This window comes from Periplaneta americana, chromosome 4 (assembly GCF_040183065.1).
Source record: "Periplaneta americana isolate PAMFEO1 chromosome 4, P.americana_PAMFEO1_priV1, whole genome shotgun sequence".
In the NCBI taxonomy this organism is placed as follows: domain Eukaryota; kingdom Metazoa; phylum Arthropoda; class Insecta; order Blattodea; family Blattidae; genus Periplaneta; species Periplaneta americana.
Window position 1 is genome coordinate 186,196,766 of NC_091120.1, and position 17,595 is coordinate 186,214,360.

General features: G+C 37.3%; 2 protein-coding genes across 4 annotated transcripts in view; one reads left to right on the forward strand and one right to left on the reverse strand.

Annotated features, from left to right (window-relative positions):
* Positions 1–17,595, forward strand: part of LOC138698523 (uncharacterized) — a 598,444-nt gene that overhangs the window by 412,206 nt on the left and 168,643 nt on the right. The window contains exon 1 of one of the 3 annotated variants that reach the window (XM_069824514.1): positions 16,601–16,623. The exons of the other annotated variants lie outside the window; for them this stretch is intronic. The gene's annotated coding sequence lies outside the window, so the exon portion shown is untranslated. Of the gene's footprint in view, positions 1–16,600; positions 16,624–17,595 lie in introns of those variants that run through there. 3 annotated transcript variants of the gene reach the window in all.
* Positions 1–17,595, reverse strand: part of Ir76b (Ionotropic receptor 76b) — a 158,201-nt gene that overhangs the window by 100,973 nt on the left and 39,633 nt on the right. The window contains exon 5 of the mRNA XM_069824517.1: positions 5,744–6,086. Coding sequence (XP_069680618.1) covers positions 5,744–6,086 — 343 coding nt within the window. The remainder of the gene's footprint in view (positions 1–5,743; positions 6,087–17,595) is intronic.

The following is a 17,595-nucleotide window of genomic DNA, read 5'->3' on the forward strand; positions in this document are numbered from 1 at the left end:
AAGAACAAAAATGGCGAACGATACTACCTATCTAGACTTTATAGAGCCTTCACTTCCTAAGACGTAAGCAAAGAGGAGGAGTCACGCCGGGAATAACAGCGTCGCGACTATAGTATAGCTATAACGGCTACGGTTACGGACATGTGCACTTAAAGAGCAGCTGTAACAATAACCAATTAACTGAATATAACATTACAAGACCGAGACGTAGATGGGAGGATAATATTAAAATGGATTTGAGGGAGGTGGGGTATGATGATAGAGACTGGATTAATCTTGCACAGGATAGGGACCGCTGGCGGGCTTATGTGAGGGCGGCAATGAACCTTCGGGTTCCTTAAATGTCATTTGTAAGTAAGTAAGTAACATTACAAGATGTCAACATCGTCTCTTTCTAAGTCACAATCGGTACAATATCTATCTTCATTGGAACTGTCCTCATATTTAAATTTTAAATATTTAAATTAAATTAAATTAATATTTAATATAAAACGCTATGCGACTCCCTGACTCTGAAGCAATAACACGTGTTCAGTTCAGCACAAGAAGATAATAAGTGCGCATGCGCATAGTGTCGGTGGTGTGATTGGAGAAGGGGAGCATACTGGGAAAGGGAGCATACGTCATCTGCGCGAGACAGTCACGCCCGCTGGTTTCTGCGCACTGAGTTTTGTTTGTTGGAGCTGGCCTTCTATGCCCAAGGTTGCGGGTTCGATCCCGGGCGAGGTCGATGGCATTTAAGTGTGCTTAAATGCGACAGGCTCATGTCAGTAGATTTACTGGCATGTAAAATAACTCCTGCGGGACAAAATTCCGGCACATCCGGTGGCGCTGATATAACCTCTGCAGTTGCGAGCGTCGTTAAATAAAATATAACATTTTTGTTTGTTGGATGCCTATAGATGTCGAAAATTCGAAATATCGAATTTCGACTTATCGATGATTATTAATACGTAAAGTACGAGTACATAATATAATATGGTCGAGACCTAGAAATTTCGAGAAATAGAATATTCGAGTTGTAGCGGATCGAGAAAACGAGATCAGACTGTATGTACAGTTGTCAAAAAAAAAAAAAAAAAAAAAGTGGCCGCACTCGTGAACACCGAATATTTTCAAAGTCCACTTCGGGTCGCGGCGATGTTACACGATGCATGTGCTTGTACAAGTAGTTCCGGAACTGTGAAAGTGTGCGCTTCGTAGACCAGCGGTAGAGTGCTTGTTTAATGGTTCAAAGGATATGGATGCGGGCCTCCTTCAAGTTTTCATTTTATTTTTTAATCGTTCTTTAGCGATGTAAATGATATTCAAATTATCATTTATATCCAGTTATCGTTCTTTATGGATATCACGTTATTTATATTTTTTATCGTTCTTCAGAGATATGAATAAAATTCAAGTCATCATTTGTATTCTGTTATCGTTTTATAACGATATGAATAATAATAATTACTATTGTATCTCCAATGGGGGTTAGCCCTATTTTACATATGTATGTTAGGGCTATAGTTTTATACACAAAAAAGATAAGCATAAAGAGAAATGGAAAAGAAAATTAAATTTGCTTACGCGATGTAAACAAAACATAAACAATCCGTAAATTAGGCATTGCGATTGCAAAACAAATATCAGTTATCAATTTGAAACATACAAAAACATTAACAACACACATACGTAACACTTCTATAACACAAATATGCAGCTTCCCGTACCATACATCATAAATTAATACACAATAGTCACACAAACACAATCAAACTATAATTACGACATTGCGACGATATCAAGCATCCCATAACTGACTCACATACATAACAAATCAAGTATCCGTTGCAACACATACACTTCAACATAGTAACCACACTTTTAAAAGTTACAAATTTGGCTCCAAGAAGAATAAATAGGATACTGTTACTAATTACTATTCTTCTACAATTTCTTAAATACATCTGTAATAAATCTGTGAAATTCCGATATTAATAATATTCACGTTTTTTATATTGTTATCGTTCTTTAGCGATATAAATAATATTCAAGTTATCATTTATATTCTGTTTTCCTTCATTAGCATTACAAAATAATATTAAAGTTATTTATATTGTTATTGTTCTTTCGCAATATAAATAATCTGTATTTTATGTAAGTAATTATTATAACACAAATAACTGTCTTTCTTTGTAAAATAGGTTATTTTATTTAGATAATTAAATACATATTGTATAATATCTTATATTAATTAAACAAACAGATATTTATCATTTATATTCTGTTATCGTATAAATAATATTCATATTATTTATATTGTAATTGTTCTTTAGCGATATAAATAACATAAATTTAATATTAGGTTTGGAAAAATCCAGTTGCATAATATTGGTATTAGTTTTTCTTTTTGTATTATTACATTATACTATCTTGAACCACAATAAAATGAAAAGGAGTAACGAGGAATTGAACCTGAGACGTTGACATCTAAATTCTGACGTTCGTCCGCTGAGCTACGAGGGCAAAAGTGTGGAAACATTTTCGGAAAAATTGGCCCAATCACACTCTAAGATTTTCTGATGATTCGTAGAAGCTAGTCCAGGATGCGGGGGGCAAAGGCTAATTGGCATTTCCCGGTCTCTGATCGGGTCAAACATCCTGATAGAATTAATATTTAACCCTTGCCGTGACTTTCGGTGAAGTCCGGAGTGCCCAATTAGTCAAATCCACTCTCCTCATCTCCACGCTTGGGCCCTCTGGAATTTAATAAGATGCGAAAGAGATAGTGGTGTGCGGAAAGCAACGGGATGTTACCGCATTTAGGCCTATCCTTCCCAAGAAAAACTGCAAACATGAACAAAGGAAGCTTTTAATAGAAGAAGAAGGATCTTCTGCGGACCTCTGGAAAAAGAACTAAGGAAGAGACTAATGAAGTGCTTTGTGTGGAGTGTGGCATTGTATGGGGAAGGAACATGGACATTATGACGAAATGAAGAGAAACGAATTGAAGCATTTGAAATATGGATGTGGAGAAGAACGGTGCGTGTGAAGAGGACAGACAGAATAAGAAATAAAATTGTGTTTGAAAAAGTGAGTGAAGAAAGAATGATGCTGAAACTGATTAGAAAGAGAAAAAGGAATTGGTTGGGTCTCTGGTTGAAAAGAATAATAGAAGACATTAGGATATGTGAATCATATGCGGAGACTAAGAGGAAGGCAGAAAATAGGAAAGATTGGAGATTGCTGGGTTTGCAATGAAAGACCTGCCCATGGACAGAACACTTATGTATGTATGTTCAGAATGCCTGGAATATCGTGTCTAAGAACAGTCGCTATTTGCAAAGAGTAGTCAATTCCATGCCCACTCGACTGCAAGATGATCGAGATAAGAGGAAGATAGACTAAATATTGAATTGTGGCTTTTTGTTTTGTTTTTTGAACGCTTAATTGTTTGAATGTCTTAAGGCCGACGCCAGTAAATTTGTTTTGTTTATGCCACGAAAGATATTTTTATTGAGAATAAAATCTTTTTTCTTTCCATTTGCAGCCACAATATCATAATGATAAAGTCATGGAATAATATATTAATAAACCTGATGTTAATTACTAAAATAATCGTAAAAGAGAAAGGAGCCATTATGTATAGTTTGTCTCCCTCAAAAACAGAACAAAAAAGAACATAAAAAGCACGAGGTTGTAGTCGAACGCAGGACCTCACGAATAAGAGGCCTGAACGCTACCATTACGCTATCGGATAACACACAGAATACTTCAATTATAACTATAGATATCAGGCAACGTGGTCCAACAACATGTAACATCGCCTGTCTCCGAATTGTGGCGAAGATACCCGAAGGGAACTTTGTTTCAGGAGAGCGACCACTTTTTCTTTTGATAGCTGTACGTATAAAACTTAATATTAACGTATGAACTTATTTCGTGGCGACTGCGTCAGGGTCAAGTGTATATTTCTGTCTTTAGTTTCCAATGTCGGTTAGTGGAAGATGACGTGACGTGATATCGAACCAGACTCGTTCTTTCGAAGGGAGCATGGCTGTTGTGTGTGCGAGGAAGCCTCGCGATCCTGTTGCAGATAACCCTGTACAAACAGAATATCGTGCTGGCTTTAAACAAGACAAATATTTTGACTTCCCAGAGAAAATTGTCGTATCCGCTTTCGCTTATTCATGATGTTTGTGTTATGGCTATAAACAGGAAGACACTGCAGTATTCATCAGAGTCACTTTTAAGAAGTAGCGTTTTGTATTCATTTTGTGAAGTTCAAACTGAATTCATGATTAATATCATATATAAACGAAAAGAAATAACAGTTCCATATTCCGACTTCAATTATTAAGATATGATATGGAAAGTATTCTTCGTATAAACTCTCCTTTCGTTTATTTTGTTAACACTAGGGCAATGAATTAGACTGCCTTAGAGCAGTGGTTCCCAAACTTTTTGAAGGCGCGTCCCACTTTTGGGCAAGAATTCTGTATGCTACCCCCGTAACCGAATTGGTAGGGTACTTAACCTCATTCGAAAAATAAAAATCCCTCTAAAATCGAAAACTGCGATAATTTTACTCAAAATTAATGAAACCCACCCAAAGAATGATCAAAATAGAAAAATACGATAAAAGAATGAAACGAAATATTATATGAACATCATTTCTAGTAGCCTACTCTGCTGAAATTTTCGAACACTTAAGCACTTTAAAAGTACGAGTTTGCAAGGCCAAGACATGGATAAATATATAATAGGATGGGAAATTTACTGAGTTTTCCGTAACACATGCTAGAGGCGCTAATGTAGAAATTGAACTTTCTGGCGCCTGTTGGGCGGAGGAGAACTTATTACATCTAGCAGCGCACCAAATAGCGAAAATAAAAACTAATTACTTCATGTACTTAGCAGCGCACCTGGTGACGAAATGGCTCCTCATCACTCGAAGTGCTTACTGCAGAAATTCGTTTAAAAGTTAATTTATTTCACTAATAATTCGCAGAGCTATCTGAAACGATGGTAGGCTAGTATGTAGATGTCTTTATTTTCACGTCCTTTAACAAACTGGATATTTTGGCTGTCCGAATTAAGCGAAGTCCAGATTAATGAGTTTTCACAGGAATTTAAATATTATTCATACTATTTACATTTATTTCTACCCAAGATGTCGGAAGAATATAGCAATTGAAGACATTATTACAAAAACAGCCTAGTCATTTTTAATGAAATTGAGTTAAGGACACATTTTCTACTATTTCAAATGTTTATAGACTCCAAAAATGATCCATGTCAGGTGCAGTAGCCACAAGGATAAACACCAGTTGTACGTAAACAGCTGACATGTGTTGTTCTATTTATTTTTATTTTTCTCCTGAAAAATAGCAATTTTGACAAGGGTTGTTTTTGTAATAATGTCTTCAATTCTTCCCAACGTCTATGTCGTAATCAATTGCAACCGTGATTTCTTCACTAACCTTCAAGGAGTAGCTAACGAGAAAGACACGCTACGATGAGAATCGGAGTCAGATGGGTTATCTTGGTCTAGTCATGACCATCGTGACAATCGCCTAATATAAATTATAAAAAAACAAAGGAATTACTATATTAAACTAATGCTGAAAGCATATTTATATTTAAACTTGTTCTGTGTTGACCATGTTATGACTAAGAATGTTACGTTGCGCCGTAACATTTCTTTCTCATTAGCCACGTCTTCAAGGAGACTGGAGAGGACAATTAATAATTGACTCACCGGCCATGGGCATGAGCGTGGAGCCCTGCTTCATAAGGGCACCATACACGAACCAGATGCAGTTATCCAGTGGCACCATGGCCGTCAACACCTCGTCTCCCTTGCACAGTTTGGCCCTGATCAGGATGATGATGTAGATGGTGGGGCCGATGGCTATTAGGGACACCAGGATCAGGACCCACACGGTCGAGTCGAAGGGGGCCAGCAGCCCGGACCCCGTGGCCGACTCGGAGGGTCGCTTCATCATCACCACCCAGTTGGACTCGTCCAGACTAGTGGAGAAGTTGACCAGATGGTCCATGTCGTGGAATACGGGCAGGAAGGCCGCTGCCATATCGGCTTCCTGCGAACAGCAAGCAGCTGGACTAACCGGGTGATTCAAAAGGTTGTTATTAAGGAGCTTATAGACAGGTGGAAGTGTAACATTTTGCTTTTTCGAATAGGAACCCTGGTCTCCGAAGTAATCCCCAATCATTACATGCCCGGAATATCAGAACGCATATTGCTCATGTAATCACAATTCGCATTGTACCTCCTGCCACCACTTCTTGGCAATATTTCCAACAACGTTTTGCATCAAGTGTTCCACAGCTGTTAAAAAAATTTCCACTTATCATCCGCGAACGGATATGGGCGCAACAGGGCAGAGTACTAGCACACGTAACTCTATCTGTACGAGACTTCCCAAATCTCTCATATCCTGGGCGATGGATCAGAAAAGGAGGTCCGATTCAATGGCCAGCCCGCTCCCCTAATTTTATGCCTCTTATTTACTTCTTTTGAGGGTATATCAAAACCATTTTTTACGAGTACAGATCGAAGAACCAAAAACACTTTCAGCCAGCAGCATCTGATATCATTCGGGATATGTCTGAGTTATTTGGGAGAGTGCGCCAGAGTTTTCTTCGACAAATGTGAGAATCACTCTGTATCACATGTTTGTTTAAAACTTAAAGAAAAGATTCATTCGGCGCTTCTTTTCGAAAAGTTATAATTTTGTCAATGAGTGCAGGGGAAAAACGATGTTAAATTCCCAAAAGAGATTAACATTGTTTAGATTTCAAATGTATTTGATATCGATTATAGTAGTCAAAGAACAACAAGTACATAATCTGAAAGGATAAAATGAGAATGGTAGATGATTAAAATGGCTACTACAAATCAACAGCGGGCACAATGTGTTCTTTTCTGTGCTAAATTTGAGAGTGTTAAAAGAGTTCAAAGGGAATTTCGACCTGAGTATGGTGTGCATAATGTATCTAAATACGATTCCATAATGTTGTGGTATCGAACATTTGTAGAAACAGGTTCTATGTTAAAAAAATGAATATGCAGGAGGTCGCAGGCGAAACCCAGTACGAGAAGCAGCCATCTTTTGGCTTGGTCCCCAAACTCTCCAGATCTAACCTCTCCTGACATCATCGTGTGGCTTTTGTTAAAGACATTGTCTATTCACAGAAATCCAGGAACATTGTTGATGTGAGTAATAATTTCTCAAGTTTTTCAACACATCATCCCTATTATGTTATAATGGATATAGGCTGAAATACATCACCGTTTTGAGTTGTACAGGTGCGCAATGGAGGTCATGTTGAGTTCTGAGGAATCTCTCATATTTCAGTGTTGTATGCACAAAATTTCAACAAAGTTCAGTAGTAAATGTTTTACGGTGTTTTTATTTTATCCATACCCATACGGATCACCCTGTATATCCACCCTATTCTCCTGATCTTTCTGCACCAGACATTCATCTTTACCATCTTCTACCCAATAATCAGCATATCGCTAATATTATAAGAGCGTATATGCAAGAGCTCGATTGGGAGGTTTTTTTATATCCACCCTATTTTCCTGATCATACTGCATCAGATTTTCATCTTTACCACCTTCTACCCAATAATCAGCATATCGCTAATATAAAAGCGTATATCCAAGAGCTCGATTGGGAGGTTTTTTTATATCCACCCTATTTTCCTGATCATACTGCATCAGACTTTCATCTTTACCACCTTCTACCAATAATCAGCATATCGCTAATATTATAAAAGCGTATATCCAAGAGCTCCATTGGGAGGTTTTTGTATATCCACCCTATTTTCCTGATCCTACTGCATCATATTTTCATCTTTACCACGTTCTACCCAATAATCAGCATATCGCTAATATTACTAAAGCGTATATTTAAGAGCTCGATTGGGAGGTTTTTGTATATCCACCCTATTTTCCTGATCCTACTGCATCAGATTTTCACCTTTAGCACCTTCTACCCAATAATCAGCATATCGCTAATATTATAAAAGCGTATACCCAAGAGCTCGATTGGGAGGTTTTTTTATATCCACCCTATTTTCCTGATCATACTGCATCAGATTTTCATCTTTACCACCTTCTACCCAATAATCAGATATTGCTAATATTACAAAAGCGTATATCCAAGAGCTCGATTGGGAGGTTTTTGTATATCCACCCTATTTTCCTGATCATACTGCATCAGATTTTCATCTTTACCTCCTTATACCCAATAATCAGCATATCGCTAATATTACAAAAGCGTATATTTAAGAGCTCGATTGGGAGGTTTTTATATATCCACCCTATTTTCCTGATCCTACTGCATCAGATTTTCATCTTTACCACCTTCTACCCAATAATCAGCATATCGCTAATATTACAAAAACGTATATCCAAGAGCTCGATTGGGAGGTTTTTTTATATCCACCCTATTTTCCTGATCATACTGCATCAGATTTTCATCTTTACCACCTTCTACCCAATAATCAGCATATCGCTAATATTATAAAAGCGTTATATCCAAGAGCTCGATTGGAAGGTTTTTTTTATATCCACCCTATTTTCCTGATCCTACTGCATCAGATTTTCATTTTTACCACCTTCTACCCAATAATCAACGAGCTCGATTGGGAGGCTTTTGTATATCCACCCTATTTTCCTGATCCTTCTACATCAGATTTTCATCTTTACCACCAGGGTTGCCATACGTACGACTATAGTCGTACGCATACGACTATTTTGACTAATTGTACGAACTCTACGTCGTACGCTATTTTCTACGGCTATTTTAATGAAGGAACAAAATTATTTTGGAACTTATATTGATCTATAATCAAAATAAAAACAAAGGTTAATTAGTCCCTTTTTAGACAAGTTTTCTTCATTCAGTATGTCGTTGACTAATATGAGAAAAGCATGCTTTAAAGGTAGAAAAGATGTTTTGAAAATCGGTAAGGTGGCAACGCTTGCCGTACAAGTCATAATTATTGGTCATTTCAGCTCTAGGTTTCAATGTACTGCACGGTTATGTCAAAGTAATACGAGTTCAGAGATCTGCTATCTTCCTTGCTGTATATATTCTGCAATGGAAGTATTTTATCAATGAAGTAGAACCACAGTAGCATTAAGAAGTCTAAACGCGCCGATGTTATAGCGGTGTCGGATTTGAGTGGACTGCAGATGGATTAATTTGATGTAATTATCAGATGAAGCATTGATTAATATTAGCCTAAATATCTCCGTCGCGTTGGCCAAAGACAAGTTTCTGCTGACTTTCAGTATAATGATGTTGTTTCTTATCAAGCGTCGTCGTGCATGCTTTACGGAGTTGACAGTGTTGATGAAGAAATGGTGATTTCTTTGAATGTTAAATGGCATTGTGAATGTGAAAAATAATTATTGATATTCTTCATTTCAACAAAACTTTGCTGGTATAATTAAAAATAGGCCTATGAATCACTTTTTTTGGTGTATTGTGAAATGTTTGTACGGGCTATTCCATCTCAAATCGACCGAAATATAGAGAAAATTGACCTTGCAATTTTTAAATACAATGAAACTTTTTCTGTCCGTAGACAACTGTGATATAATGCTTTGTGCAAAGTTTGAGGCATCAGAACTTAATAATGTTTAAATTAATAATATTTAAATTTATCGTATTTTCATAAAATTAGCAACTTTAAACTGTTGTGGCTCCGAAACCCTTTTACCCAATGATCAAAATCATGGTTTATTTTGATATTGAGAAGTTAAAGTTTATATTGACATGTAAACAGTTTTTCTTACTTTTTATGGAAATGGAGAAATTTAGATTTTTCTTCATTAAGACGCCTTTGGTCACGAAAAAATATTTTTAAAATATATGGTTAGATTCCGCATTGAAAATACAAATAAACACATATTTTTTTACTGGTGTACCGTTGATAAGAGAGTATTGAAAATATCAAATAAAGGAAATAAATAGTACGCGCGTGAACTAACCAGCTGACTGTGAGACGGGAGGTAGTCGAGACAAGCAAGGCCAGGAGACAAACGCTGATGTGTCGTCTAGCAGTCATGGCTGGGCTAGCTTTATCACAAGTTTTCATAAACACAGGAGTAAAATGACGCCCAACGCTCGCTTATCTTCAGCTCTCGGCCAGTGCGTGCGGTACTGCGCCGTTCAAGTCTAGGCGTGTGAAAATAATTGATTTAATACCCTCGAAACTTATTGCCGAGCCACTAAGCAAACAATGCCGAATCCCTCTTAATAATGCAAAGTTTTTTCTCAATATTTTTTACATTTTTACAAATGGTCAAAAATCCTAAAAGAAGTAAAACCAGGTTATCTATCTCTCTGTGTACAATAAAAAATAAGGATTACTTCTTAACATAACCTACCAAATGTCAGCTTCAAAATAAGCTCTCGTCCAATGTTCTGCAGTAAATGGTTCCAGAGTCTGAGCGCTGAAAGAGGCTTGTTTTTCTAAAATACGCTAAATTTGTCGCTCAACAATACGAAAACCGTTTGACTTTCGATAGTATATTTTTGAAAATGCACTCCCCTCAGCACCTTGTATAAGTAGGGAAAAAATTAGAGTATAAAAAATGCGAGGTTTTTTACTGATCGATTTCATATGGAATAGCCCGTACACTCTATCTATAAAAATAGTAAGGTGAGAAATGTACAACAATTTTATGCTGAAGTACGACATTTTTCATAAGTTGGTACGACGGTTGTGTTTCATTTATCTGGCAACCTTGCCACCTTCTACCCAAAAATCTACAGAATATTTCCTTTAATTACGAAAGTTCACGAATTTGTGTATAAAACTAATATATAAATGTAAGGAGACAGACGGTTAGACATTGCAGTAGATAGCTTCGGTTGAACACTTAGCCATGACTCTCTGAATACTTTTCGATTACTTGGAAAGCATTAGTGTCATGAAGTTCGTCCTTTATGGTTCCAAATGATGGATGACCCACGAATGACAATGAAATCTGTAAGTAGCTTGTGTTTCAACTTTACAAATAAAATGTATGGGACTCCACGAACGCGTACAACACATGACACTTCTCGCGTGATGTCTAGTACACGAAGCCCGTATGATCGGGCGTGGATAAAATATGCCTTCATGAAAAAGAAATCAATGCAGGAACTTCCAATTCAGACTTTCAAAGACTGTATGTATCGCTTCAACTCCGTTTTATATTTTCCAGTCGGAATAAACATATGGGTTTTCATGATATTTTTCCCACCGTTCGGGCGGCATGACACTTGTCAATTCTTTATTCGGTGAATGAGAAATGAAAACATCAACCCGTCTTCCATGCATTACAGATCAAATGGAACATACGTAGCACGCTGTTAATATTGCACGAGAGAAATCTTTCATTCGGCAGTCAATTGCATGAGTCAGTTAACGACAAAAAGAACCAATCACACTTTCTATTCCTCTTCCTATTACAATGGGGGATAAAGCCTTGTAAATATCCTTCTCTGTCATGATTTACAGCAATGTTTTCAGTTTCATTTAATTTAATGTATCCTGTACACTTTTCATCCAGGTTAACAGAGAGAGTTTGGAATTGAACTGGTTACATCAGCTGCTTTTCTATGCGGATGACGTGAATATGTTACGAAAAATCCACAAACGATTAGGGAAAATAGGGAAATTTACTTGAAGCTAGTAACGAGATAGGTTTGGAAGTAAATTTCGAAAAGCCAAAGTATATGATTATGTCTCGTGACCAGAATATTGTAGGAAATGGAAATATAAAAATTCATCCTTTGAAGAGGTGGAAAAATTCGAATATCTTGGAGCAACAGTAACAAATGAAGAGTCCACTGCAAGAATGATGGATGTCATTTGGAATACATTTTGCAGGAGAAGCAATTGAAAGTGTGAAATGCTTAGCGCTCAAAGCTTAACTGTGATTTTCCGATCATTACTGGACAATGACTATCAGTTTTAATGCCATATAACTCTCTATGTACATTCTATATGTCTTAAGCTATGCATTGACAGTCTTGGTTCATTTTCAACAAGAAAGTGACGTCCATCATTCTTGCAGTGTACTCTTCAAATATAAATGACATTCGGGAGGAAAGTAAACGCAGAATAAATATGGGAAATACCTGTTATTATCCGGTTGAGAAACTTTTATCATCCAGTCTGCTGTCAAAAAATCTGAAAGTTAGAATTTGTAAAACAGTTATATTACCAGTTCTTCTGTATGGTTGTGCACAATGCAGAACTGCACTAATTGTATTTTTCACCTGACATAATTAGGAACATTAAATCCAGAAGTCACTTCCACCTTCTATATCTAGACAAGGCTAGAGTAGAACTAGGCCTAATAGGTTAACACATTTTCAAATAGGCCTACATCGGATGCGATATAGCACACGGCAAAAGGCATAGAGGTACATAATAATAATAATAATAATAATAATAATAATAATAATAATAATAATAATAATAATAATAATAATAATAATAATTACAAATGACTTTTAGAGAATCCGGAAGTTCATTGCCATCCTCACATAAGATCGCCATTGGTCCCTTTCCTAAGCAAGATTAATCCAGTCCCTACCAACATATCCCACACCCCTCAAATCCATTTTAATACGAGTATTATCCTCCCATCTACGTCTCGGCCTTTGCAAAGGTCTTTTTCCTTCAGGTCTTCCACACTAACACTATATGCAGTTCTGGATTCACCCATACGTGCTACATGCCCTGCCCATCTCAAATGTCTTGATTTAATGTTCCTAATTACGTTAGGTGAGGAATACAATGCGTACAGTTCTGCGTTGTGTAACTTTCTCCATTTCTCTGTAACTATATCCCCTCAAAATATTTTCCTATTTTCCTAAGCACCTTAGGCGATTGAAGAATTTTCTACCCTTTTCCATGAAAAAATGTTAGTGCAAGCACGCTTGATGCCCCACTTCGATTATTGTGATATTCCGTTTACTGATCTGAGCGTTACTTCGGCGCAGAGACTACAACGTGTTCATAATATGTGCGTCCGTTTCGCCTGCAATATTCGCCGGGCTGATCACGTAACACCATCCCTCGAAATGTTGTCCTGGCTCCGTATAGAAGATCGTAGGAAAATCCACTGTCTTTCCCTCCTCTTTTACATATTGCATTTCTTCACTCCTGTCTCTCTCGCGTCTCGTTTTCAAAATTTATCCACCCATCATAACCTAGACACACGATCACAACACTCGTCAATATTATCCATTCCCTCCCACCGAACATCCTCATATTCTGCAAATCTAGTCTTTCAGGTAAGGCTCCCTGTAAAGCAGATTTGAATAATTTCAAAGGAAAAATTGTTCCTGGAGCGGGTATCGATCCCGGGTAGCTCAGTTGGCAGAGCGCTGGTGCGTTCAACCAGAGGTCCCGGGATCGATACCCGGCCCCGGAACAATTTTTCCCTTGAAATTATTCATACAGGGACCCTTACCTGAAAGACTAGATTTGCATAATATATACGTCACTGTGTACGTTAACAGAAAACCATAAATCCAAGTCACACAGAAATTGTGTGCACTCGATGTGGGTCTCTGGCGTTTCGTCAGCCCACGCGAGTTGTGTGGATATAAAGGGAAAAGTTGAGACGGTGTCGGATGGAGTTCCCGGGTAGCTCAGTTGGCAGAGCGCCGGTACGTTCAACCAGAGGTCCCGGGATCGATACCCGGCCCTGGAACAATTTTTCCCTTGAAATTATCTTCATAGTCATCTTCTTTCACTGTGGCTGTTCCTCGGCTTTGGAATTCCCTAGCGAGTAATGTCAGGGACTGTCAGATATCGAACCAATTTAAGAATAGACTAACGAAATATTTTTCTAACAATTCTTGTTAACAATGATAGCTGTTTCAGGTTTCTCAATGTTTAATGGTTATATATGTATGTATGTATATATATATATATATATATATATATATCACAGAATAAATATTTAAATTATCTCATTATTATTATTACTAATATTATTATTATTATTATTATTATTATTATTATTATTATTATTATTTATTATTATTATTATTATTACTATTATTATTATTATTATTATTATTACTATTATTATTATTATTATTATTATTATCACTATTTCTTACCAATGCTTATTATTGTCACATTAACATTACTTATCCAAGATTTAAAATAATGGAGATAATTATTACAGTTGTCTGAACACTATTTATTGATACAATAAAAAATAAAATAAATAAAATTGGTTAGAAACCATACATGTTTCGGGGCTATGCTCCCTCATCTTCAGTGGTTGTACTACGACTACGGTGTAGATGTTCTACCGCGTGTCGTATATTAAAGAGGACTGACTATGCTTAGCACTGAAGATGTAGGAGCATAGCCCCCGAAACATGTATGGTTTCTAACCAATTTTATTTATTTTATTTTTTATTTTATCAATAAATAGTGTTCAGACAACTGTAATAATTATCTCCATTATTTTTAATCTTCACTTATGAACACTGTTGTATTTTGACCTTTTAAGTATTTAATTACTTATCCAACTTTCATTATTTACTTTCATGTTGTTTTATGGTCTAGATATTAATGTAATAACTATGTAACCAATTGTATTCAATTAGAATTAAATTCTGGCTGGGCGGAAGAGAAGATCTGCTGGCCTTAACTCTGCCAGATTAAATAAATTATTATTAATTATTATTATTATTATTATTATTATTCTCGAACACTCTTAACCTCTGTTTCTTTCTCAAAGTGAGAGGCTGTAAAATAAAAATCCCAACATTACGATGACTCTATTTTCGTCTTCATCTGAATAAAATATGGAGTGGGAAGGTAATCTTACTCGTCGAGGTCGTTACTAACAGCTAAATCTACTTGGGCAAGTTGTGAAATTTGGGTCCCTTCGACAATCGTCCTTTGAAGACGAAACGTTGACCTTGAAACTCTAACACATCAAGAATGTATGGATGCAGACATTAACATTAACCTGATGTCCAGTTCTGTGCAGCGCTGTTTGAATATGACGGGCAACAGTCGATACCGACCAGGCCTTGCTTTTCACCTTGATTGTACATTTATTCATGCACGTGTCGAGGACTGGACAGACAGATCACGCTAATATGCGTGGCAGGAGTCGTTTTGTCACCAAGTCAACAAGCGGTAAATTATGAAATACTGGCGCATCCCATCCCATCGCCACCGCGTCTGTGCAGAGCCTTATGACACCGAACCCTCGTAATATGAAGAGAATCACATGAATAATTTCTATTCAGCTGATCGACGATCACGAAACAGTTACGAAGCAGGTATGACGCTATTATCGGACCATCGGATCTGTGCCCCCGTAAGATATGCGAACTGAACCCTAATTCCTTTTCAGCCTCGGTAATTCATTTCTCTCCCTGCATTCTTATCTCTCTCTTTTCTACCTCTCTCTCTTTCTCTCCCCCACTATTCACAGTTTTGAGCCTTCATGCGGGACAGTTTATTTGCACTTGCAGTACAGTGTTGTCAACTCAACATGAATACTGTAGCACGAAGTGGTGCAAAAAAATATTATTAAGTAAGTAATAGCATTTTTCGATGAAGAGAAACAAACAGGTCAATATCTGAATAATTTCGAGGGAAAAATTGTTCCGGAGCCGGGTATCGAACCCGGGACCTTTGGTTTAACGTACCAACGCTCTACCACTGAGCTACTCGGGAACTCTAACCGACACCGATCCAATTTTTCCCTCTATATCCACAGACCTCAAAGTGGGCTGACAACCGTCAAGCAACCAACTTCGAGTGCACACTAACTCCGTGTGACTTAAATTGTGGTTTTCTGTTAACGAACAGTGACGTGTATTATGCAAATCAAGATTTCAGGTATAACTTCCTGTAAAATTGATTTGAATAATTTCGAGGGAAAAATTGTTCCGGAGCCGGGTATCGAACCCGGGACCTTTGGTTTAACGTACCAACGCTCTACCACTGAGCTACTCGGGAACTCTAACCGACACCGATCCAATTTTTCCCTCTATATCCACAGACCTCAAAGTGGACTGACAACCGTCAAGCAACCAACTTCGAGTGCACACTAACTCCGTGTGACTTAAATTGTGGTTTTCTGTTAACGAACAGTGACGTGTATTGGTACGTTAAACCAAAGGTCCCGGGTTCGATACCCGGCTCCGGAACAATTTTTCCCTCGAAATTATTCAAATCAACTTTACAGGAAGTTATACCTGAAATCTTGATTTGCATAATACACGTCACTGTTCGTTAACAGAAAACCACAATTTAAGTCACACGGAGTCAGTGTGCACTCGAAGTTGGTTGCTTGACGGTTGTCAGCCCACTTTGAGGTCTGTGGATATAGAGGGAAAAATTGGATCGGTGTCGGTTAGAGTTCCCGAGTAGCTCAGTGGTAGAGCGTTGGTACGTTAAACCAAAGGTCCCGGGTTCGATACCCGGCTCCGGAACAATTTTTCCCTCGAAATTATTCAAATCAACTTTACAGGAAGTTATACCTGAAATCTTGATTTGCAGGTCAATATCTGTTTCCCAAAAATCAGGCAACGAAAGGAGCAGCTGCGATCACAGGTGAGGCTTATGTTATTTCAATTGATTACGTATTAAAATTACTTACTTAACTAATACTGATATAATACAACATTTTTATGTAATTTATAAAGGCAGGTTAGAGGGCCTAATAAAGAATATCAGAAGAAAGGGAGTCTGTGCAAGAGATGAAAAGCTAGAATCACCAGGGAAGAACAGACACAGGGAAACTTTAATTCTTGTAGATGATATGAACCGATGTATTTTAAGAAGAAAGATACAAGAATTTTATATCGTGCAGAAAGAAGTTCCGACATTGAAGAAATTATTAAAGGTTGCGAGAGAAGGAATAATTTCCAAGGTTGGAGAGAAACGCTACGGAAAGTGATTCGAGACATGGCATTTAGGTTTTAAAAATATAGAAATACACGATGTATTTTGATTGAAAGAAATAATATTGTAGCATGGACGACCAGTTATTTATGACACCGTTTGACGGAAGTTTGGCAACATCCCTATTCGGCAAGGTCCGTGGCATGTTGTTTAACGTGGTGGGAGGAAAGCGGGTGGAATGGAGTGAGTACAGGCGTTAACTATTCCAAGAACGACGACAGCGCTGAAGGGGCACAGATCCGATGGTCCGACAATATGTGGAAACTGCGTAGGAGATTAGGGATAATTTGGGCATAAAACAGCCTTTTTTTAAGTCTAGAGACCCATACTGGGCTTACAACCGGTTTTCATTTGACCGGTTAGAAGGTAGAACATCAAACCGAATGTTCGAATTTCAACCGATTGCCCCTGATGTTTTGCAGGCTAGATAGAACACTGACATTTTCTGAGTACACAAACGGAGTAACAATTGAAGGAAATTTACCATGTGTAATTTAAAAAAATGTAATTTTACGATTATTTTAACATTAATTGTAAAAGAGCTCAATGTTACGAAGCATTATTATTGTTTTCGCAATATGAAAATTACTCATTGTAGGCCTAAATAAATAAATTTGCAGT